Below are 26,327 nucleotides of genomic sequence, written 5' to 3'. Positions count from 1 at the left end.
TAAAATGAGTGCATGGATATAAATTTTCACTAATTTGTAAAATACAGTTTCATATTTTAAAACAATTACTTCTTTTCTGTGGTGTGTATTTTCTCCTCCATATTTTTTCCATGAAACTAATGTTTCCTAATGTGGTATGCTATGTATGTGTCTAAATTGCTATCTGTAATTGCTTGTTTATCAGGTTCCAGCTCCCAGAGTTGGGTGGAGAGGGGATCAAGCAGGAGTAGAGGTAGGAAATGTGCAGCAGACTTTATGCTTATGAACACCAAACCTAGGAACATCACTAATGTTAGAAAGGAGAAAGTACTGTAGTCAAAAGAGAGGGGTAGGGCTCCCCTTGCAGGAGAAGTTAAGGTGAGTATCAGCTCACCAACTTTTTCAAGCTGGGTGCAGAGCTCAGTCAAGTGACAGAAGACTGACGGCCTCTGTGTGAAGATTTTACGACAGGTAATCATGTACTACTAGTGGGTGGGACAGGGAAAAGCTTGAAGAGGGATAGTGCTCACAAACAGGTGTTGATCTAAATAAGATAGCCTCGTTAATTGAAATCACAAATGTTTGGCTTGAGCTGTTACAGTGCCCTGATCATCATAGCAAATTTTCCATATTTTTCAATGAATATTTCTCAGGTACTGCAAAGAAGCTGCAAAAAAAATCCCTAAAACAACTGTATCACCAACAATGAATTACACAGCCAGCACAATGATGCACAATAATGCATCCCGTAACAAAACAAAGCATGAAGTCAAGAAGACAACACAGAAATTAGAAACATAAGAAGTTGCAGACCTAGATGAGGTGCTAATCAATACACAAACCATGGACATTATTTTCAAACTGCACAAAAGGGTTTTGAGAATATTAGCTAAATGTAGCACTCATGTTTATTGTAAAGACATGTTTTAAAAATGGGTGTCCTTACTGTACCAAGTGAGCTCAGTTACCAATCTGTTACGCACATAAGGAAAAACAACTGCAGCACTGTCACAAATAGTTCAGTATGTGATTATGCAGCAAGAGCCCATTTGGACTTACATTTACCAAATAAAGAACAACCAAAATACTCAATACAGCAGTTTCTATCTGGGATTAACACTGCACAATAATTTGCCCAAGATAATGACATAACTACAGAAAACCTGGAATAGAATAAAAACAAAGAAAGTGTTGAGTGGTAAACAAGCACATTACAAATATTCACATTACCAGTACCAGTTTCAGAATAATATTGCAATCTGCAGATGTGATAATTAATCCACAAACACTTTCATCATGGTGACCAAATTATACTGAACATATGCATCATAGTGTCATAACAAAAGTATCTCCTTTATATATTCAGTGCTAATGATTCCTGCAGCAGGAAAAATTACTTAGTAAAGCTTCATATTATTTAATATAGCTTCACTATTACTTAATATAGCTTAAGGTTTCCTTGATCTGCAGTCACAGAAGTTAACTTCAATAGTGAACATTGTTCTTTCCTCTTCAATAATGTTTAAAATAATTTTTACTTTATTTTTCATTATTTTTAGATGCAGTACAGACTGTGTAATAAACAATTTAGTATTTTACAAGAAACTTGTTAATGTAGCTGCTAATCCGAATGTGTGTTGTTCTTAATTAAATGGATCTGTTTGTGTTAACTAAATTTTGGTTGAGTCTCAACACACATGAAGTTGCATTTTAAATAAATATGATTTAAATGTTTTAATGTTATGTTATAACCTCACTCATTACGTTTTGTTTTCCTGCATAAACACAGGTACCTTGAAAAATAAATTTCTTCAAAACTTTAGGAGCTGAGAAGGTAATGTTGCGTTAAAAATTTTCAGTAAATAAATTTTATGGATCACAAATATATTTTTAACAGTAGCTTCTAAAGCACTACATTATATCTCATTTCTTTTATGATACACACACACACAGGTAGATATATATATTTATATAATTTCACATTAAGAGCATCAACTATAACAATTTTTTAAATTGTGTTAACATAACATATAGTGACTTTAGAAATAGTTACAAACTGCACTCATAAAAGTTTTTTGATAAAATAGTTAGCTTCGACAGTTTCTTGGAATACTTGTTACTCTAAACTAAGGTCACTAGCATTACCATCGTCATCATCATCTTTCTGTTGCCTTATAATTGCAGGTACACATGATTTGTCAGGAAGCATGCCGTGCTGAAGAAGAAAACTCTCGACGTCTTCCATAAAAAAATCATCGCCTAACTCCTCACTGACACGCACAAAGTTTCCTACCAACTGGCCACCTTTATAAACCAACAATGCAGGCACTCCATTGATTTTGAAACGTTTGCTGACACCAGCAGCTGATCCAATAACTTTGCAAAATTTAACATTCGCATATTCCTGGCATAAATTCAAAAGACAGCCATTCATTGCTTCACATGCTGGTACGTGGTCTTCATATATATGGACGACGATAGTGACAGATTTATGTTCTTTATCTATTGCATCAAGGAATTCTTCTCCACTGGTCAAAGCTATAACTTTGCCAAATCTTGGAAGCGAACTTATCTGCTGCATCATTTCTTGCATCCTTTGTTTCTGATATTCAAGTAAAATGTTCTCGTCATTCAAAAGCTCTGCAAGTTCGGGATCTAGCTCCTCGTTTTTGTCTCTCTCTTCATCTAATGCTGATCTACACGTCAAGGAAAGTTTTTTTATCAGGTCCAACCGCTCCTTTTCTTGTTCGGCGCGCTTCTCAATCTCCAGTTGTTTATATCGCCGCCAATCCTGAACCACTCCTTTAGGGCCGGTGTTTGTGGAATATCCCTCCCATTTGTATGGGTCAGGCGGAGGTACATCCGATGACTTTCCTTCAGCGCCCGCTACGGCGTTTGGTGTTTCACTCTCATCTTCTGATTTCTCTTCCTCACTTTCACTACTGCTGCAGTAGCAGTGAACTTTCTCACCCAGAATTTTGTCTTCTAGCGTAGTCATGACTGCTTTCGGTAACCGCGAAAATGCTAATTGTTTACCTGTCAAAACGTTTGATACAACTCAAACAACATAGTGGAAAGATATGCAGTTGATTGCTTCTCGTGCAGTGTTGTTATTTGAGCCATGAGTTCCTTTATATATTTAAGGACACGATCTAAATACTGTAAATAGTTTGGACATGACGAGGAAAAAGTAATAAAAAGAGCGAATTCATACACACAAGTTATTTTTAAGTCCTAATACAATTTCAGATGCCTGTAAACATGAATGTTATGATAACACGCACTGTGATGAAATCATCTTTGAGCGGTTGCGTTAAGTTGATGGTTATGGGCTAGCGTGAAGAGATGGGTGTTTGAAACTTACAGGAAAAAGAAATTTCGGGAGAAGGTATTCGTGTAGACGGACCAGAGTCCGCGAATTCCTTATTTTCGGCGACCGGGACAAGTATGTCCTTAATTCAACATATATTACATTCAAAGTGGTCGTGGTGCTTATCGCTTCATCTGGGCGTTACCTGCAGATATGTTGAAAAGCTGAAAGGAAAAATAAATGCATCTGTTTTCAGGTGAAGACCGAGCCAAACGAAATGGTGGAAAGACACAGCTTTGGAGTAAATCCCATAACGTGTCATGCTTGGAACAGAGACAGAACTCGTGAGTATAGCTTGATAGATACACACGTCTTTAGACTATATGTCTTCTTGGTTTTTACTTGTGGGCAACAAACATTAGAAATTTAAGTCCGTCGGGTGCTACAACGGTAAGTACTGGTCTTGAGGATGCGTGCTTTAAATGAAAGACGTTTTCCTTCTCGCAATCACTTAACCACCGTCATTCACACACTACCGTGTGCTGACCGACCAGTAATCGGTTCTTAACTGACTGGGTACTCCTACTGTTTGTTCCTAGTGTTTATTCTTAGAACTGATACGTGATCTTTGACACATCCGATCGAAGTAGTTGTAATACTATTTTTACTATAATAGTATTTTCTAACCATATTACCCTTCAGAAACGTATCCTTTGATACACATACACCAACATATTGAACTGCAAAAAATCTTGTAAAAAAAGAAAAAAACTTTTTTCTGATAATTATTCCCAGAAACAGCCCTCTATTGTATCTGAACCTGACATAAAGCCCGCTCTTCCCATTAAATTATTTGCAATTTGAACATTATTTAGAAACCCATCATACCTTTGTGATTACTGCAGTTTCAACAAAACATGAAAGATGAACACTTACTATTAATCAGTCATCTCAACAAAATAACAATCATGTGCAAGTCAGGCCTAACTTGAAAATGGAGGGGAAATAACCATTTGACCACACACTATGTTATGAATATTAGTTAACTGTGCATTGTGATGTAGACATTCTGTAAAGCCCATCTACCTTTCAAAAACATATTAGGCCCTACATAAGGAGAACACATTAACGGAGGTGAAGGAGTTTGAGTGGATTCATTTGGAGGAGCTCAAAATCTTAACATCTAGGTTACGTATCGTAATTGTTACCAGGACACCCCTATTTAAACAGCCTGACCCTTCTGTGAATATCAACAGAAATTACATGACTGCTGGGGAAAGGGCTTTTTGTAACTATTCTAGGACAGCTGCCACAATTCTCTCATCACCCTTCACATCAACATATGAACAGTCACTGTTACAATTCACATTTATTTGGCACAGAATGAGCATTTCCATTGGTCAGCTCTTACTGAGTTAATACAACTACTTTCGCATCAAATTCCCCTAAGAGATTTTAATACACATGGGATGATGGAATTTGTTCTTTGCACAACCTCTGCACTAGGGATATAATTCTTGATAATTCATTTTCACTCAGAATATCTACCACTCAGTAAGTACATTAGTGACATTTGAATGTGAAAATCACCTCAAAGGGATGACTCCACCATATTACTACTGTTGTACATAAAGTTTTGTATGCAGCCACAGCTGTTATGTATAACAGTAATGTGCCCAGCCCAAAATTTGCTGGACACCCAATGATACAACTTGTGTCCTGTTTGAGTGACACGTGTATTGCTCTGCCATTGGGAATGTGTAGGTGGCACTGCAGTGGTACAGACAGAATCTATTGACACGGGACAAATTAGCATTCTGTGTTACAGGCACAAAGACGTTACAGATAATTGAGTAAAGCCAGAAACTGTTCATGTTCCTTAATTCCATTAACTCTTCATCGCCACATTGTCATTTGATACGGAGCTACAGTAGATAACCACCTGTCACAGCTGCACTGAACAATCTAGAACTGTTAATCACTCCAAGTAATTAAGGCCAGATCTCGGAGAACATCAAAGAAACTATATTTCTAAAGCAGGAGGAGGCTATAAATTGGGGTTGTCTTCAGCTCAAACATGGAAGTATATAACATTCTGCTCTGTGTGAGAAATTCGATTCAGTTTATCTGTAGCTAAAGGTATACACTGCTAGTATCCAGTAACATTCAGTACTGCATGCTGATCCATCTCAATTGTGCATCTGTTGACATCATCTTTAGCTTTATCAACCAGATTGACCAGTAGGTACTACATTCCAACTCATGAAATGAGGCTACGCTGATTCCCCTTCTAAAACTACACAAACCAAGCACATCACAAAAGTCTATCACAATGTTGCCTCAGCAGCTGCCTAGGAATGACTCCTGAAGGAACTGCACACTAGTGCCTCATTTGGATTCCTGAATCATGCAAACTTGGCCTTTATTAAGTTTGTTAGTTTCTCAGGTTAAATAGGTGGATACGACAAAGAAGAAATATTATACAAAATTGTCCAGTCTGTATTACAGGCATATACCAAGAAACACAAAGTCTTCAACAAACAGAATACTGTCATTATGGAAAGATACTTTGCATAGCAATAAGCAAGAAAATGTTAACTGGTATGTTATGTTGGTAACTTGTCCTCGTATATGATAACATAGAATTAACGTCCCGCATTGGCTCTAAATCGAAGAACATTACTTCTGGTGACAGGTACTATGAAGTTGACAGAAATTTAGAAAGTAATTAGCAGAAATTTCTACTGTTAGCCCAAACCATATGCCTGAAAGAATTTGTGGTGATAGTATACTAGGCTAATAATTTATTATTAGCAGTAGGTGGTTGATAATCAACAGCTGGTACTACTACCAGATGGGGACAGTAGGCATGCAGAGGTTTTCCTATGATTTAATTACTGAATGAAATTCTAGTCATTACAGCGTCAGTGAAGAACACGAAAGCACTCATCTTAAGTTGGGACATTTCAGTATTACTGATATGAGTAAGGTGGGTTGGTTCTTCTTCTGTTGTAGGCCTACTTATTTTATTGGTACTTGACTACTTTCTGGCTTTTAGGCCATTTTCAAGTTATTTTTTGCAGTAGAAAAATTTGTTATGTTTATTAAAATGGAAGTGTCTTTAAATTTATATGTTCCTTTCATTTCATTCACACATGTTAAACAAGACATAATGGCCTCAAAGACAGAAACTAGTAACATTACAATAAATAAATAAAAATACATACAGAAGTGGAAAAATACCACCTTCTTTAAATAAATTTCTTGCAGTGGTACCTACATAGAAGAAAATATATTGGCAATGTTGACTGGAATACATTCTTTGAAATTCTGAAGATAATGGAGAGAAAATAACAGGAGTGAAATGTTACCTTCAACTTGTACAGAAACCAAACTGCAGTTATCAGTCAGACATGACAGTGAAAAAGTGCTTGAGAAGAGAGGGAAATAGGGTTGTTGCTTATTCATGACTTTATTCAATCTGAACATTGAGCAAGAAGTAGAGTAGAAATTTGCAAAATATGATTAAGTTTAGGGAAAATAAATAAAAACTGAGGTTTGCCAGAGACAGCACAGTGTAAGACATGGAATGGGTAGAACTGGGAGTCAAACCCAGAATCTTTGCCATTTGCAGTCAGATGCTGTACTGATTGAGCTATCTATGCATGACTCGTGTTCCTCTCACAGCTTTACCTCCACCAGTTCACCCAAACTTAACATAAGTTCTGCACATTTTGTGGGATATTACTGGAAGAAAGTAGTGAAAGTTGCGCTTTTTAGAGTATATACATATTTTAGAAAAGGTTGCAAGTTGGTCTGTCTCTGGAAACTTGTTCTTCTTACAGTTAGTGCTATGCAAGTTAGTAGGCAGAAATATGGTGCATTCTGCCCAGAGAAAGATAAAGCTAATATTTCGCAGTTTAGAAGCATGCTGGTTTGTATCCATCACATGCTGTAACTGTTGTCTCCACTAGTAACTTTGTCAATGAACAGAACAAAGAGCATACTGGCAGTTGCAGAATATTTTCCACCTCACCCAGTGCAGACCAGATCATGCACTTTGAACATTCACAGCACTCCAACAGCAGGAAGAATGTCTCCATAACTCATCTGTTTCTCAAGTGAATCCAAACTTCTTGCACTGCTAAGTACAGCCCTTAGTGTCTTGCCTTCAGAGATGAAGTACAGTTGCATTAAGTTGTAGGAGTGCCAATAAACCAAAAGAATGTCCCATGATATTTTATTCTCGACTCTGTGATTAACGTAAGGGACCAAAGAGTGGTGATGAATAATGTTCAGATATGGTGGTGGCAACCTACACTATACGCAGGGTGGTTGGAAATTCCTGTTACAAACTTCTAGGACATATAGAGGGTAATGAGTACATAACATTTTGAATAGGAACCCATGTCTGGAAACGTATCATTTCCTTTCTACGACAGTTTGAATGCAGGTGATTATCTCATCCACACCCACATGAGGAATGTACTTAGGCGTGACCCAGTACAGTTGTTGCAATCCATTTGAAAAGAATACTGACTCGTTCCGTTATTACTCACGCATTTGCATTACAAATTACACCTTATGGTTTACATTAGTCGACAACAACAAGAACCCAGCATCTACGGCACCAGCCACAACGTACCGATGCATTACAACAGTGGCTTGATATGGCGGCCACCAACATTGTTACACACATTGTACCTCCAAAGTATGTTCTGGTACACTCTCTCCATCCCACCTGGTGTCTCTTCAATGTCTTGTGCACTGGCCAGAACTCGTGCCAGCAGATCTTCCTCTGTCTCTACAGGTGTCTCATAAATTAGGCTCTTCATATGACCTCACAAGTAGTAGTCCATAGGGGTTAAATTCGACGATCGTGGCGGCCAAGCAGTTCGACCACCACAGCCTATCCATCTTTCACCATACTGTCTGTTGAGATGTGTCTGGACAGCCAGCGAAAAGTGAGGTGGTGCTCCATCATACTGAAACCACATTTCCTGACGGACATTCAATGGCACAGCTTCCTAAGACACATAATGGACCCGTCCTTGGAAGACTAAGTATGCAGGACCTGTGAGCTTGGATGGAAGGAGGTATGGTCCAATCACATGACCATCCAGAATACCTGCCCATATGTTAATTCCAAATCTGTCTTGAAATCCCTGAACATGCATGGCATGAGGTTTTTCGTTCACACAGACATGGCTATTTTGAGCATTCAGAACACAATCCCGTGTGAACCTACATTCATCTGTGAAGAGAACTCGACATGGAAACAGATGCGTCGATGCAACGGTGCAGGAACCATGTGCAGAAGGCGACAAATTGTGGAAAGTCTGCTGGACCCATAGGATGTACCCTTTGTAAGTGGTACGGATGTAATTGTTGCTCATGCAGGATGTCTAAGACGGTACTGTGACTAACAGCCATTGTACACACAATTGTTCACAAACTCGTTGATGGGCTATCTTCAATGCGACGCAGTACACCTTCAAATTCGTGAGTGCAGCACCGCTGTGGAACACCACAGTCCTGCCTCCTCATGGTGAAGGTACCTGTTTCTCGTAGCCGTTGTGTAACTTGGGCAAACAGTTTGTGTGATGGAGTGTGACGGTGTGGAAAACGTTTGTCATACAGCTGACTAGCAGCTCTTCCATTAGCTCCAGCTTCGCCATACACAAGGAGCATGTCTGTGTATTCCCCAAACATGTACTGCACCATGTGTCCTCTATGCAGCATGCACCATGTGATGCACAGGTGTTGACTTGGTCTCACAGCAAAGTGGACAATAAGTGGCATCTGGGGATCGTTTAACGTAGTACACGTCATCGTGTCTACCCTGTTGCATACCAGGACAGGGAACTCTTGAGACTTTTCTCTTGCCCTAAGCAGACATTGACGAGGTACCCATCTGAATTGAAACTGATGTAGAGCAGAAACGATACAATTCCAGACATGGGTTCCTGTTCAAAATGTTCTGTACTCACTACCTCTATGTGTCCTAGAAGTTTGTAACGGGAATTTCTGACCACCCTGCTGAGCTAAGCACACAGTTTCTGCTTAGCACCCAGCAGCTGCCACATTAAGTTCTAGTTTAGTTCCTGATATCTTACCACTGACTACATAAAGTTACGAAGTTGTAATTTCTTAGAACTGACCTTAAGTAGTGCTCTGTTTGCAGCTGAATATGACTCTGTGAGTAATGTTTATATTAATTTTAGTCCATTCTCTGACAGTATACAGAATAAGTTCCGAGCCACTCGGAATGTTGATTGCTCCATGAATTTACAAGCTGTGTGCCAGGTGAATGTTGCAACTGAATTTAGACAGACAAAGCTGTTAATTATAGCTATGGTATCAACCTTTTTAGCTGTGTATTAGTTGGCATGGCAATTAGTAAAGCAGCTTAAGGCTGTTGAGGTATCTCCTGTTGTGATATTCAGTTTTTTGTATAACTCACAAGTGCTTTGCAAACACCATATGTCTTTGAAAAGAGTAGAAGGTACAATCAACTTTTCACTCTAAGGATTTTCCAAAAATGTTCAAATGCGTGTGAAATCTTATGGGACTTAACTGCTAACGTCATCAGTCCCTAAGCTTACACACTACTTAACCTAAATTATCCTAAGGACAAACACACACACCCATGCCCGAGGGAGGACTCGAGCCTCCACCGGGGCAAGCTGCACAGAAGGATTATCCAAGATAATCTGTTGAATAAAATTTAGTTTAATACGTACATGTTATAACTGTGAGACTGCTAAATTTCTTTGCAAATCCATTCAACCATCTCATAAGAGAACATGGTATCTCTTTTACTATTTAATATGCCCTGCAAGATATTTTATCAATCTGTTGTAGAATTACTTGTACAAGAATGCCAGCAGACTAAATTATGACTGTTTTGATTTCGCACACACACTTACAACAAACTTAAGAATAGAATTGAGAACAATATTAATGTGAATGCTCCTGAACTCTGGACTTGAGACTATAAGTGTGAGACATTTATCACTAGACCATTGACCCATACAGCAACATGTGAATCAAATGGTAGAGAATGGCTTGTGTAGGCGTAAATGACGCGGTGTTATAGTCTGTCGGTAAACTGAAGAGCGAGCGAGCGAGTCCCCACTCTGCCTACCCAGCTACGTCACGAGGCGCTTCTACAGGCTGTTTCACAATTTAGTACCGGTCCTGCCGCGGCGCGCGTTTTAAATCTTTGTCGACGCCGTGTACAGATACGTCCTGGCAGCGTTTATTTTTAGACAAATGCGTTAAGACCATAATGAATCCAAAAGACGATAGCTTCTTCCGAAACACAACATTATAGAGTAAGTAATATTAACGTAGGAACGGAAGTCAGGATTCTGCTACAAATACAGAACCGAATGCCTGTTCATGTGAAGTATGTACCCTCTACTGCTATTCGTAAAACGAACCCCATATGGTGCAATCAATCTGTAGAATTTAAGCCTTATTCTTACTTTATGTTTCTATTAAAAGCTAGAAATTTCCAGGTAAATCCCATTTTACGCTATGTCTTACGTAAAACATCTTTCTGCCAAAGAAAACAGATTTTTTTTTTTTTTACGGCAGTAAGTAATGTCCATAATGTCGTCATTATTTTTTGGTTTATGTGAAAGTCCTCCATCGTTTGTCGAATGACCGATTTTGTGAAACTGCCTATAACGAAGAGTTTCCTCCCAAAATTATCAGTTTTCCTTCGTGGCGGTTCCAGTAAACCACGCGGTTTATTTTCGCGTTTCTTCCTTATGCGTCCTATTGTGGCGAGGCTGATGTTTGCATAAATTGCAGCCCTCTGATTGGGACTGGTAATATTAGCCCATAGTTCTTTTGTGCCGCCTCTTTAACACATGATGTTGTAACATTACAGACAATCGAACGCTCGTTACTCCATAAATACCTCCTCTTCTCCATATTCTGCACATTTTCTTGCAATGCAGGGCGATTATCCATCACTTCCGGATTCCGAAGTATATCAGTAAGCATACAAAATTAACTGTCTGACACTGGCAATTAAGATCCCACGAACAGAACGACGTGTATCACTGCTCGCTGATCTACACCGCTAGGCAGGTAACGGGCAACTGATTTTGGGTGCCCCTGTAGGCCAGTGGCAGGGTTCTTCTGGGAAAGGCCGCTTCCCCCACCAAAAGCACTGCTCGCTCTTGAGTTTACAGACAGACTATAGCAGCTTGTGTAATGTATTGGGCTTCATAGTTGAACTGCTTATCGTAGAAATAGGGATTCATTCTGGTTAGTCACAGTTGTGACCAGGTGACTACCCAATTTCTTGTCAGAAACTGAGGTTAGATTCAACTGTCTGTTGCATAAAAATTAGAGAGTAAATTTTGAGTTTCCAGTATGTTAATACCGATATCAACTTCAGACCTCCTGTATTTCAGTAGTTCCTACTATAAAAAACCAAATGGAGTGCTGCAAACTTTTGAAACATTGATGTGTGCATCAATAAAATAGCAAAGGGACCCTGAAAGGCCTCCAATTTGGCAACGTTTGTTGAGCGCCTTTAAAATGTACTTGTCAGGTACTACTGGACCCATTCAGCTGGGTGGTGCCTTGCTGCTGTAGCACTCGAGGGGAGGAAAGCCCCCCCCCCCCCCCCCCCCCCACCTACAGTAGTAAGGGTTGCCTGCCTTCAGACACTATAGCAATCACGAGGCACCACTCAGCTGAATGGGTTTTGAAGTCTCTTAGAGGCACACTGCACTGCAAACTGTCATTTCCAACTGCGAAATTTTGTAGGGATCAAAGCCTCAGGGAAGGAGTGGTTTCATTGACTTCTTCGGCCACCCATAAGAAAAGTGCACAATTTCAGTGCTGGTTGTCGGGGTTATGTCATCTACTGGAGATGCGTCAAAAGAAGGGGTGAAATGTGGGTAAGAGGTGGTGCGACAACCTTCCCATCATGCGGAAGGATTGTGGTGGAATTTGGTGATAATATGACCTTAAACCACAATACACCTCATACAGACTTCTGAATTGTGACCTTTTTTTGCACATGTTCACACGTTGCTGTCTGAAGTGTTGCTGAGCCTGAGGGTGACGCTGCAGGACATCCTGCTTTTGCATCATTATGAATGAAGATTGTAGGCGCCCTTGAGCCAAATTTCAAACTAATGTGATACAGTGGGAGACAATTGAAGGGTTTTGAAAATGTGAATATCTCTCTTCAGCCAAACCTTTCTTCAGCAAAGGAAACACAAGTACATTCATACAAGTAACCACACATAATGCACACATTACTTCCAACCGGTCAGAGTTCCTAGTGGCAGTGGTCATGTGCGCATGAAGTGTGTTTGCTCGTGTGAATGTGTGTGTTTCCTTTGCTAAAGAAGGCTTTGGCTGAAATCTATAATATATAACAGTCATGTCATGCCTGTCTGCAACAGTGGGTCATCTTTACGGTGAGTATCAATCTATCCTTTTCCTAGTATTGTGGATATTTCAACCTAGAGTTTACATCACTTTATAATAGTCTTGCATTTTTAAATTATGAGGCGTGTTTTTTAAGTAAGTACTGTTTTGAAATTTAAAAAAAGATGTGCTAAGATATCTCAGTAATTTTATTTTCACATGAAAGTCTGTACCTTAATCTACTTTTCTACATAATTTCTGTCAATATTGCGGCACTTGTCATTACATTGTACCAGTTTTTGAATACCCTCCTCAAATAAGTCTGCCGCCTGACTTGTTAACCACTGCATCACCACTGTTTTGACTACGTCATGAAGATGCTGACCGCTCAGATGTTTCTTCAAGTGCAGGAACAGATGGTAGTCACTGGGCGCAAGATCAGGGCTGTACGGAGGATGATTTCGAGTTTCCCATCGAAAAGATGTGATGAGATCTTTGGTCTGATTCGCCACATGTGGACGGGCATTGTCTTGCAGCAAAACGATGCCCTTGCTCAACTTGCCATGTCTTTTGTTCTGAATTGAACAGCGCAGATTGTGCAATGTCTTACAGTAAGCTGCTGCATTGATTGTCACATTACGAGACAGAAATTCCACAAGCAATACTCTTTTTCTGTCCCAAAAAACTGTGCACATGATTTTCCCGGGCAGAAATTGTTTGCTTAAACTCCACTTTTCTGGGTGAATCAGAAAGCCGCCATTACATGGACTGTTGCTTTGTTTCTGGTGTGACATAGGCCACCCATGTTTCATCTTGAGGAAACACGTTGGTGGTCAGCGTCTTCAAGACAATGACGAAGTCAAAACAGTGGTGATGCAGTGGTTAACAAGTCTGGCGGCAGACTTGTATGAGGAGGGTATTCAAAAACTGGCACAATGTTATGACAAGTGCCTCAATATTGGCGGAAATTATGTAGAAAAGTAGATTAAGGTACAGGCTTTCATGTAAAAATAAAATTATTGAGATATCGTAGCACGTCTCTTTTTAATTCCAAAACAGTACTTACTTAAAAAACACGTCTCGTACCTTTACTGCAGCTGTTACTTTCATGTTACAATATACAGTCTAATTCTTTATTTTTTTGTGCTTCTGATGCGTTTTTTCCATGTTGTGATGATTTTTGACACCAAAGTTCATCATTGAGGGGCGAGAACACAGTTGATGTTAGAGTATCATTGAAGCATCTGGTAGTTCCACTCCAGACTGTATAATTTGTTATGATATTTTTTGCAGAAGTGGCTTTGTCTCCTAACAACCACGAGGTTCACATTTATAAACGTCTAGATAATGACTGGAAGTTACTGGATGTGTTGAACCAGCATGATTTACGTGTGACTGGTATTGATTGGGCTCCTAAAACAAATAGGATTGTGACCTGTGCTGTGGTATGTTTAATATACTATTTAATCTTGTAATATTTTTATTTTGCTCTTTATATCTTCAGAGATCACAGAATTTCTGGATATTGGCAGTTGTTTTATTTCATTACAATATTAACCTTTTTTTTCGATTTGTATACCTCTTAAGTACATTTTGAGAAAAATTTCTTTATTTTTAGGATCGAAATGCATATGTGTGGACTCAGGGTGAAGATGGAAAATGGAAACCAACACTTGTCTTGCTGCGGATCAATAGAGCAGCCACATGTGTGAAGTGGTCACCACTTGGTATGCTTAGACTCATGTTGTTTTAGTAGTTAATACTAGGAATATGTAATGGAGTGCTAAAATTTCATGGCTGTAAGTTTAATAATTGTACATAACAACTCCACATTGTGCTTTGAAAAATACTGTAATGCATTGGCCCATAACGTATTTTTTGTTTCCCCTCTTTCGAAGTGGTCACTCCAACCCAGTACAATTGACTGTGTAAGAGTGAAAGAAGGAAGTTTCTTACATTATGTAACAAAAGCTTTCTGAAAAAGTGTGTGTGTGTGTGTGTGTGTGTGGTGTGTGTGTGTGTGTGTGTTGGATCTATATAGCTCATACATAGTACAGGGCTGTTTTTTAAGTAAGTATCGTTTTGAAATTAAAAAAAAAGACATACTAAGATATCTCAATAATTTTATTTTTACATTTTTAATCTACTTTTCTACATAATTTCCGTCAATATTGAGGCACTTGTCATAACATTGTACCAGTTTTTGAATACCCTCCTCATAGAAGTTTGCCACCTGACTTGTTAACCACTGCATCACCACTGTTTTGATTTCGTCATGAAGGTGCTGATCGTCCAGGTGTTCCTTCAAGTGCAGGAACAGATGGTAGTCACTGGATGCAAGATCAGGGCTGCACGGAGGATAATCTAGAGTTTCCCATCGAAAAGATGTGATGAGGTCTTTGGTCTGATTCACCACATGCGGACGGGCATTGTCTTGCAGCAAAATAATGCCCTTGCTCAACTTCCATGGACTGTTGCTTTGATTCTGGTGTGACGTAGGCGACCCATGTTTCATCGCCCGTAACAATTTGGCTTAAGAAATCATCACCGTCATTGTGGTATCACTCAAGGAAAGTCAATGCACTGTCTAAACGTTTGGTATTGTGCACATCCGTCAACATTTTCGGTACCCAACTTATGCACAATTTTCGGTAATTCAAGTGCTCGGTCGCAATGCCATACAAAGCACTACGAGAAACTTTAGGAAAGTCATCCCGCAAGGAGGAAATCGTAAAGCATCTGTTTTCTCTCACCTTATTGTCCACTTCCTGCACAAAACTTTCATTAACGACGAAAGGACGCCCAATCCTTTGTTCCTCATGCACATTTGTGCAGCCATCTTTAAATGCTCTCACCCACTTTCTTACCATTCCATCACTCATAATGTTTTCTCCGTAAACTGCACAGATCTCACGATCAATATTGATTGCTTTTAGGCCTTTAGCACTAAGAAATCTTATAACAGCCCGTACTTCGCAATCGGCAGACTCACGATTATCGGAGGCATCTTAAACACTCAGTACACAACGTAAACAAGGAAGAATCAGACTGTAATGGCATCAGTGCATAGATTAAGGTACAGGTTTTCATGTAAAAATAAAATTATTAAGATATCTTAACACATCTTTTTTAATTTCAAAATGATACTTACTTAAAAAAAACACGCCTCGTAGTATTTTATGACAATTTCATACAGATTCTGTTCAATGCAATAATTCTTACTCGGTTAGTGTGTTTTATGATGTGCAGTCTCCTCATGAACCTTGATCAATCATCTCAGTTATTTACCAAAATCATCAGTCAATAATTAACTTTCCATACATTTTTTTGAGTTCCTATGTTTCTGTTGAAATTGCAGCACTGTAATTACACATTGTGGCATAAACCACATTGCTATGAAATATTCAAATATGTTTTGGTTTTAAAAAACAAGCATTAACAATGACACATTATTTTAAATGTGTAAAGGGAAACAGTTTCTAATCTAAAAGAATGTTGTTGTGAAATGGCAAAAGATACGTTTCATTATAGCTTGCCTGCTGATTGTTCTTATTAGTTAGAAGGATAAAATATGTCTGATTAAGCACACTGTATGATCACACTTCTCTGGACACCTATTAGGGGAAATTCATGTGGGTTGTATCCACCCTTTTTCATTATGATGGCATTGACTCTGCTGGGGTCACTCTCAGTATTGTGTGTGTGTGTGTGTGTGTGTGTGTGTGTGTGTGTGAGTGAGTGAGTGAGTGAGTGAGAGAGAGAGAGAGAGAGAGAGAGAGAGAGAGAGAGAGAGAGAGAGAGAGAGGGGGGGGGGGGGATGGTAGCCCATTCTTCCTCAAGACCCAAAACCAGGGAAGGTAGTGATGTTGGATCTTGGGTCTTGAGCCAAGTCAGTGTTTTAACTTGTCCCAAAGGTGTTCCATTGGGCTCAGGTCGAGACTGGCACGGCAGGCCACTCCATTTCAGGAATTTATTGTCCACCAAATATGGCTTTAATGCTTAGCATTGTCATGCTGAAACAAATAATTATCTCAAGACTGTTCCTCTACTGTACACAGGTCACAGTGCTGTAAATTATGTGTTCATAAGCTTTCACATTTAGTATTTCCTTAAGCTCAATAAGACGACTACACCCCAACCAGGGAAAACACCCCAATGCCATATCACCATATCTTTGGTACTTCACTGTTGGCACTAAGCATGATGGTACATAATGTTCTTCAGGCATTCGCCGAGCCTAAACTCTTCCATCGGATTGCCACAGGTTATAGCTTGATTCATCACTCGTTTCTAGTCATTCACTTTTCAATGACATCTTTACACCACCTCAAGTCTCGCATAGCATTGGCTGCAGAAATGTGTGCTCAACCTTTTTATCCCATTCATTTTTAACTTCCTACGCACAGTCATTGTGCTAGCTGGACTGCTGATAGCACTTACGAGTGATACCTTGCACTAATTTCGTCCAATAGTTTACAACCCTCCTCCACAATGCTGGTTCCTGTCTGTCAGTACACGAGGTCTACCTGAACTTGGTTGGCTATGCTTCCTTCCTTGATGTTTCCAGTTAACATGGGCAGCATTATAAGGGTTGAAATATCTTTGATGAGTTTGTTACTCAGGTGACATCCAATGTTCCAAATCAGTGAGATCACCTGACTGACTCATTTTGCTGACACTACTTCTCTACTGACAACACAATACTCCCTACCCCCTTTAATACAGGCAATCTGCCTCTCGTGAAATCTAGTGGTCAGTTGCGAATTATATTGGATTTTTAATCAGTTAGTGTATTTCATTGCAAGTTTGTATACAACAGATATTTTAAATAAAATTTACATATAATTTGAAGAAAAAGTGAATAAACAAATATGAAACCTAAAATGTCATTTAAAAATATGTGAGTTACCTCCAGACACTGAGATTGGCACCCGGTTCAAGATTAATTATTTTGAGTTCTCATCCTGGAGAACTCTCTTCATTACAAGTATTGACCAAGAGGATGAAAGATGTACATTCTGGTTACTGAATTATTGCTTGGTTTCAGGTTCAATTCAGGGGTTCAGAGTTTTACACTATTGGGTATTGTTAGAATACATTTCATCTGTTAGCCCTATATTACAGTACACTATATATAAGTTCTTCAGTGATAAGATGAGATTGCATGAAATCCAGCGCACACAGAGGTATTTAGATAGCCATTCTTCCGTCACACTCCATATGCAAATCAAACAGGAGGAAAGCCTGATACGTGGTGCAGTGGAAAGTACTTTGTCACACTTTTTACAGTTGTTTGCAGAGTATGAGTATAAATGTAAAAGTCTTATTATTTAATTTACTGCCACAATGAGAAATTTTCAAGTAGGGATCCTCCTTGAGGTTGGATATTTGTGAAGGTGTTTTTTCATAAAAGCCTTCATTTGCCAAAAGGGCTTTAGAATGTAAATGTTTAGTATCACATGAAATAGTGACTGTCTATACACTTGCTAATGGTATTACATCATCCTTGGTGAGAAGTCATGTAACGACCTTAATTAAATCCTGTAGTATTCCTTATTATATCTTTGTTTGCTAGTAATTTGGACAAGTATCATAATTGCTGCATTATGTACACTGATGAATTCAAGTAGGGCCCACATCTTGTTTGTTCAAGAACCATCCTCAGGATTTTTATTACTAATACTTTTGTTGTTTTGTATTCCAAGTTATATATGAGCTTCAGAAAAAAAAGAGAAAGAAGCTAGAGCTATTCATACTCAAGCAACAGCCAGAAAATTTAGTAATAATAGCAATAATAATACAACAAATAAAAATTTCATGTACTTGCACAGTTTTTACTTGCATTTCTCTCCACACAAATGAAAGCCATTTTTCAGAGCTTCAGTTAATAAATGTTACCCTATTGACTGTTTTTGAATCAAATGCTTTTGTCATTTGTGCTGCAGAAAACAAGTTTGCTGTTGGTTCCGGAGCACGACTGATTTCTGTGTGCTATTTTGAAAGTGAAAATGATTGGTGGGTTTCAAAACATATAAAGAAGCCCATCCGCTCCACTATCACAGCAATTGATTGGCATCCAAACAATGTGTTGCTCGTTGCTGGATCAACAGATTTTAAGGTGAGTATTTATATATGAATGTAATAAAGAAGAAACTTCTTTTCCGTGTTTGTACGTAAATCATTATTTTCAAAGTAGCTGCAAGTTTTAATAATGTTTACAACTTTAAATGCCAGTCATGTGCATTTCCCAAATTGCTTAAAAACAAATACAACATAGCTTTGAAGAGGGTGAGGCTTACCAGTTTTGTCCTTACTTGTGGAAAGGTAATGTGTTCACTCTCCATTCTTCCTTGTTTTTTCTAAGATAGAAAGCATTCCAAACCTTTATAGCGGTTCTTCTAATAGCATTGATCTGGTATATCATTTTAGCTTCAGTAAGTGTGTGCAGATGCAGTTATCTGCTTTGCTGTGATGTCGTACAATTTTTAAGTATCGTACAATTTTGAAGTCATGTATATCACATGGTTTTGAAGTCGTGTGATGAAATTATTTACCTCTCGGAAAAAGTAAACGTCACATGGTTAACAGAGAAGTACATTTTGGTTGTTCATCACACCCATCTCGTTCACATTGCATGTTGGTTGAGCATCCTCATCTATGAAAGTCCTCTCATGGCGTGTGATGTTGTTTCAGCCACCATATAAATCGAATATCACAAAGACTGTATTTTGCTGCACATAAGGTTTCACATTGCAAACCGGATACGATTCATGCAGTTGGGAGGTAATTTTGCCATGTGGCAAAAAACGTTTCCAGATTGGCCCTGCAGAGCTTCAACTTCCTGAGAGACTTGTGGATTGAATTTTCTAGTGTATTCTTGGAAAATCTCATATAAAGATGTGAAACAAATACTAACAAAGAGATAGAGGGGCTGGCCAGTACTTACCTCAGCTCAGTACAGCCGATAGATACACATAAAACAGAACAAATGTTCCTTCATCGGGGAGGAGAGAGGGGAAAGAAAGGGAAGAAGGGAAAGGAGATTTAGTTACTCACAACCCAGGTTATGAAGCAACAGGGAAAGGAAAATAGGGAGGGTAGCCCACCCGAAGATCTTCCAAAAACCTCGTTCCTTATCACACTTACCAACTTCATCCTCACCCATAATTACTTCACTTTTGAAGGCCAGACGTACAAACAAATCAGGGGAACGGCCATGGGAACCAGGATGGCTCCGTCCTATGCCAACCTCTTCATGGGCCGCATGGAGGAGGCTTTCCTGAAGACCCAACAGCTGCTTCCCATGGCCTGGTATAGGTTTATAGATGACATCTTTGTGGTCTGGACTCATGGTGAAGAAACACTCCTTAATTTCCTCCATAACCTCAACTCCTTTTCGAATCTGAATTTCACCTGGTTCTTCTCCAAAACCCAAGCCACCTTCCTGGATGTTGACCTTCATCTTGTTGAAGCTCACATCCACACCTCTGTCCATATCAAACCCACAAACAAACAACAGTACCTTCACTTCGATAGCTGCCATCCTTTCCACATCAAACGCTCCCTTCCCTACAGCCTAGGTATTCGTGGCAAACGTATCTGCTCCAGTGACGAATCCCTCAACAATTACACCAATAACCTGACCAGTGCTTTCCTCTCCCGCAACTATCCTGCAGACCTTGTCCACAAACAGATTTCCCGAGCAATACATTCCTCCCCGTCCAACAACTATGTTCCTACCCCCAGACCACACAGAAGCACCCCCCTTGTCACTCAGTATTATCCTGGCCTCGAAAACATCAACAAATTACTCCGCCAGGGATATGACTTCCTCAAGTCAACCCCTGAAATGAGATCATCCCTTGACAAAATTCTCCCCACACCACCCAGAGTTGCCTTTCGTCGCCCCCCTAACCTCCGTAACATCCTTGTTAAACCCTACAATATTCCCAGACTACCTTCTCTACCCAGCGGTTCCTACCCCTGTAACCGACCCCGCTGCAAAACCTGCCCCATGCATCCCCCCACAACCACCTACTCCAGCCCCGCTACTGGTAAAACATACACAATTCAAGGCAGGGCTACGTGTGAAACTACACATGTCATTTATCAACTGACATGCCTGCACTGCACAGCCTTTTACATCGGCATGACAACAACTAAACTGGCTGAGCACATGAACGGACACAGACGAACTGTCTGCCTAGGAGATGCCCAATACCCAGTAGCGGAGCATGCCCTCCAGCATAATTCTAGGGACCTAGGAACCTGCTACACCATATGTGCCATTTGGCTTCTCCCACCCAACACCAGTCCCTCTGAACTGCGGAGATGGGAACTTGCACTCCAACACATCCTTTCATCCCGCCATCCCCCTGGACTGAACCTACGTTAAACAACCTCACTCCCATTCAGTCTTCTCCTCTTTCCCTTTCCTCTTTAGCCATTCATGCATCTTTTCATCCTACATAGTTGTGTTTATCTTTATAGTATATACCTCTTTACTTCTGTATGCATCCTCTTTGGTTTGAAGCTGGCACAGTACTTACAGTAGAATATTCCCTCTGACAACCATGCCTCCATCCTTGCTACCCTCCCTATTTCCCTTTCCCTGTTGCTTCATAACCTGGGTTGTGAGTAACTGAATCTCCTTTCCCTTCTTCCCTTTCTTTCCCCTCTCTCCTCCCCGATGAAGGAACATTTGTTCCGAAAGCTAGGAACGTAAATTTTCGGTTCTGTTTTATGTGTATCTATCGGTTGTACTGAGCTGAGGTAAGTACTGGCCAGCCCCTCTATCTCTTTGTTAGTACTAGTGTATTCTTGCTAGCACAAGAACATTGTCAGCATCAGTTTTCCAGATGCAGCGATGGAATATTGCATGGTGTAAGAGAGTTCTCAATACCAATTGTAACAAATGTTTTTTTATTGCTTCAGTGTGTCAGCATATGTTTTATACTAACTGTACAAGAGGGTACAAAAAAAGGAATTATTTTTTTAATAGCTATATATTTTCAAATTGTTTACAAAACAAACTTATCTTCTTTGAAATACTCTCCATTACAACTAATATATTTGTCCCACCAGTGCTCCGCTGCTTGAAAATATTTTTTTTGTAGTCATCTTTAGAAATGGCTGACAGCTCCTCCCTTGTTTTTCTCTTGACTTCTCAAACTTTGTCAAATTGGTGTCCTTTCATGCCCCTTTTCATGCGTGGAAATAAGAAAGTCACACAGAGCCAGGTCGTGGGAGTAACATGTATCGGGCAGCAGAACCATGCCATTTGTAACCAAAAACTAACAGAGATGGCTGTGTGTGCAGGTGCATTGTTGTGGTAGAAGAATCAGTCTCCTGTCTGCCACAAATTAGGTCTTTTTTGAAGAACACTGTTGCACAATCCTCTGAAAACTTCCAAATAAAAGGTTTGACTGACTGTCTTACATGGGGGAACAGACTCTGAATGAACTATGCCCTTGGCATTGTTTTGATGTTTAATTTGACTCAACATTTTTTGGCAGGGTGACGATGACAACTTCCATTGGTTTCTGGGTCGTAACCATAGCACCATTACTCAGCACTCATAATGACCTTTGACACAAAATCTTGATCAGTTTCAAGCTGTTGCTTCAAAGCACGCAACTTGATGTTGCTTTGGATTATCAGTCAGAACCCAAGGAACAAACTCAGCAGCAACCCTTTTCATTCCCAGATCTTCTGTTAAATTCTGCTTATCTGTGCTCCAAGATAATCCACTAATTCCTGACAGTTGATCAGTTGTCTTTCAATGGTCTGTGAGCAACAAGCTGTCGAATTTTTTCAATACTTTTATCGATTTGGGCAGTTGATGTATGTCCTGAACCAGGTTTGTCATCAATGGGCATATCGCCATTTTTAAATCGAGAAAACCACTCGTACGCTTGAGATTTTTCCATAGCATCATCTTGGTAAGCTGTTTCCAACATTAAAATAGTTTCAACAGCAGTTTACTGAGTAGAAAACAAAATTTCACAGCTACACTTTGTTCACTTAAATTTGCCATCATAAAAAATGAAACAAGAATGAAGTGAAGTGGCACTAGCAGAAACAATCATTACAGATGAACAGAACAAGCCAGGTCAACAACGCAGGCAGCACTGAACTGGCAATGAGTTGTGCTATACATGCCTAGCGACAGAAATGCATACTGCGCAAGCTCCACCCTCTTCAGTGTTACTCCAATCTCTCTCTCTCTCTCTCTCTCTCTCTCTCTCTCTCTCTCTCTCTCTCTCTCGTAAATATTGTCATCCTGTGTGGTCAGTTTTTATTACAAAATCTCAGTCGTAGGTTGGAATGGAGGCTTTGGCCTGCCGCTGAAAGAGCTTGACAGGATGACGATGGCGACGACAACTCTATGAACTGAACATCACTTGCCTGTGATTTAAACTGCATACTTGCTGCTATCGCCCACTGCTGAAGAGAAGCTGCTATGTGCTCTGCACCTTCTGTGGCTTCAGTGAATCTGTTGAATGACCATTTATTGACAACATTTAATTTACCACCTCAGGATACTCCGTTTTCGATGTCTGCTTCCCATCTCTTCACTAAGTCCTTTCTTATTAAGCTTGAACTTACTTCCTTGGTCTGCAATGTTTTCAGACCCCAATCAGGATGCTGTTTCGCAGTTATTTTGACACTCAATGTTACTTACTCCCAGGTCTTCTTTCTTTGATTTGGTTCATACACTGAATCTTCATATTTTCATCCTGATTTTACAGGTGATGCGGTTGATGCACTTGAGTCATCGGTGATATTAATACTGTCAACAAAATCTGGAAGAGCTTCAGTTTTATTTTCATAGACAATCTCTTCAACTTTTACAAAAGTCACTTCCTGGTGCGTACCATATAATCCAAAACTGTGGATAAAACAAGATCTTTCAGAAATTGATGTGCTCACAGTTGGCAGTGCAAAGCTCTTGTCTCAAAATAAATTTGAGAACTTTTATCACGTCAGTGAGTGCTTGTTTGCTTTTTTCACTCTTGTTTTCAACAATATCTGCAACATCTTCAACATTTTGAACTTCACATTCTGCCAGCAAACTTGTCAAAGGTTGTCGATTCTCTGAATTCGTGAACAACACTGACAGTTTTATGTGAACACAGACCACCAACCTCACTCTGCTAGATGCAGAGAATCACGGGTAATCAAGCTACAGCATGAAAACACAAAAAACATTAATAACTTAAACATAATTAACTAAGCACCTCATATTATATTAATAAAGGATGTTTGTTTTTAGATGCTCTTTCTATGTATAGTATTGAATGTTCGATTTTTCATCATCGACTTTGACCTCATTTTTTCAAAAACTAACACTGTGTTCATCTTTTTGAGGTTATCACGTACTTTGCCTCCTCAGTTATGTAGGTAAACCCCCACACACATGCCAGCTATCACTTACATTGTTTACTGGACTCGCATTCGGGAGGACGACGGTTCAATCCCGCGTCCGGCCATCCTGATTTAGGTTTTCCGTGATTTCCCTAAATCACTCCAGGCAAATGCCGGGATGGTTCCTATGAAAGGGCACGGCCGACTTCCTTCCCCATCCTTCCCTAATCCGATGAGACCGATGACCACGCTGTCTGGTCTCCTTCCCCAAACCAACCAACCACTTACATTGTTTGTTTGTATAACATCACATAAAATACATACGTAAATACTGCACCTGACAATGAGAATAAATTCTCGAAACACATTTCATCCAGCATAAAAAAAATCATAATTATATGGCAATGTGTTTAAACCAACATGCAAGCAACATAAAGTGAGTGAAGGTTTCAACTAGTGCTGCAGGCGGTCAAACGGTGAAACGCACTAAATATGATTCGACAAAGATGTAGCCTCGAACACAACAATCACGACATTGTGCAAGCACTGTAGAAGCAGTTTGGAACTGTCTGTGATTCATCATTATATCTTTATTCAAACTAACGTTGATGGCCCAGAAGCGGTATTTGGACATCAGTTTACGAAATCCATTTTGGGAGCACCATATAAATGGGGTGCAATTACTCCCATCAGCCACCACACCGAGTAGAACTTCGCAGCAGCAGGAGATACGGCACAAATTGTTCCAACTTTTACATGTCACCTCCCTGTTCATGTCGAGGAGTATGTGCCTGTCCATTTGGGTGCACTATGACTATGGGCAATGGCCATTGAGCCAGACGGCTATTGCTCTGGCTGGGTGGCACCCATGGGAAGAGCCTTTGTTTGGAATAAGCAGCAACATGGTGGGTAGCTGGCCAAAGTTATCATCTGGTGGTCACAGGGCTCTGGCAATCTTTCCACAGCAGATATCGGGCACCATGAAAAGACATAAGCTTTCAGCTTAACCAACATGCAAGCAACATAAAGTGAGTGAAGGTTTCAACTAGTGCTGCAGGCGGTCAAACGGTGAAACGCACTAAATATGATTCGACAAAGATGTAGCCTCGAACACAACAATCACGACATTGTGCAAGCACTGTAGAAGCAGTTTGGAACTGTCTGTGATTCATCATTATATCTTTATTCAAACTAACGTTGATGGCCCAGAAGCGGTATTTGGACATCAGTTTACGAAATCCATTTTGGGAGCACCATATAAATGGGGTGCAATTACTCCCATCAGCCACCACACCGAGTAGAACTTCGCAGCAGCAGGAGATACGGCACAAATTGTTCCAACTTTTACATGTTTCCCACTCCAAATCCACTGAGCAGAGCGCCTAGGTGTCAAGAAACTTAACCATGTAATGTTTGTAAATACTACTTGACGGCCAACATCATTCCAGCGTCATTTTATGTAATTTTTTTTCTTCGCAAACTTTTTTTATAAAGCATAAGTCGCGGGAAAATTATAAATATGCTGACATAAAATTGGGTGCAAATTAACATTGTGGACATAGGATATTTCACGGGAGCAATAAAAAAGTGTTGTAAATGGTGGGAAAACATTAATTCCAAGAATATAAAAGTGGGGTTATACTGTAGAATGTCCTTTCTAAAACTGATAAATATTGGTGACCCACATGTCAGTCCCTCACCTTGTTAGTCCCTAGAACAGATTCCCTGCTGACAGCCTAGCTTATACATTGGACTGGACTACAGCTTTTCCTTCATTCTTTCATTATTTTACACCACCTATTTGTTTACTTACATTTGCTCCCCACTTCTAGGTTTGAACTACACCCTTTCAAAAATTTTTCCTGAAATGCAGGTCATGCAGGGAAGGTCACTCAGTCCATGTGGAGATTTATCAGGTACTCGTACAGTGGTAGAACCTGAATGCACAGGGAATGCACTGTCAATACTCAAGCTGTCACCTCCATGTTCATGTCGAGGAGTATGTGCCTGTCCATTTGGGTGCACTATGACTATGGGCAATGGCCATTGAGCCAGACGGCTATTGCTCTGGCTGGGTGGCACCCATGGGAAGAGCCTTTGTTTGGAATAAGCAGCAACATGGTGGGTAGCTGGCCAAAGTTATCATCTGGTGGTCACAGGGCTCTGGCAATCTTTCCACAGCAGATATCGGGCACCATGAAAAGACATAAGCTTTCAGCTTGTTGCTGTGTAGCTGCAGCTGTGTTAAGACATATGAGACTACTTCTGT

The 26,327-nt window shown here is 39.9% G+C and overlaps 2 protein-coding genes across 2 annotated transcripts in view; one reads left to right on the top strand and one right to left on the bottom strand.

The window, feature by feature from the left end:
- Window positions 1–1,506: 1,506 nt before the first annotated feature.
- On the bottom strand, window positions 1,507–3,054 carry LOC126175623 (phosducin-like protein). Its single transcript, XM_049922507.1, has one exon. The coding sequence runs from the start codon at window positions 2,975–2,977 to the stop codon at window positions 2,096–2,098; it is 882 nt and encodes a 293-aa protein (XP_049778464.1). The 5' UTR covers window positions 2,978–3,054; the 3' UTR covers window positions 1,507–2,095.
- Window positions 3,055–3,254: 200 nt separating this feature from the next.
- Window positions 3,255–26,327, top strand: part of LOC126175622 (actin-related protein 2/3 complex subunit 1A-B) — a 41,128-nt gene continuing 18,055 nt past the window's right edge. Inside the window, exons 1-5 of the mRNA XM_049922506.1 lie at window positions 3,255–3,424; window positions 3,546–3,633; window positions 13,985–14,136; window positions 14,310–14,418; window positions 18,637–18,809. Of these exons, the coding sequence (XP_049778463.1) occupies window positions 3,567–3,633; window positions 13,985–14,136; window positions 14,310–14,418; window positions 18,637–18,809 (501 nt within the window). The 5' untranslated portion in view covers window positions 3,255–3,424; window positions 3,546–3,566. The remainder of the gene's footprint in view (window positions 3,425–3,545; window positions 3,634–13,984; window positions 14,137–14,309; window positions 14,419–18,636; window positions 18,810–26,327) is intronic.

Source organism: Schistocerca cancellata, chromosome 3 (assembly GCF_023864275.1).
Source record: "Schistocerca cancellata isolate TAMUIC-IGC-003103 chromosome 3, iqSchCanc2.1, whole genome shotgun sequence".
Lineage (NCBI taxonomy): Eukaryota > Metazoa > Arthropoda > Insecta > Orthoptera > Acrididae > Schistocerca > Schistocerca cancellata.
This window is presented reverse-complemented; position numbering and strand designations above follow the sequence as displayed.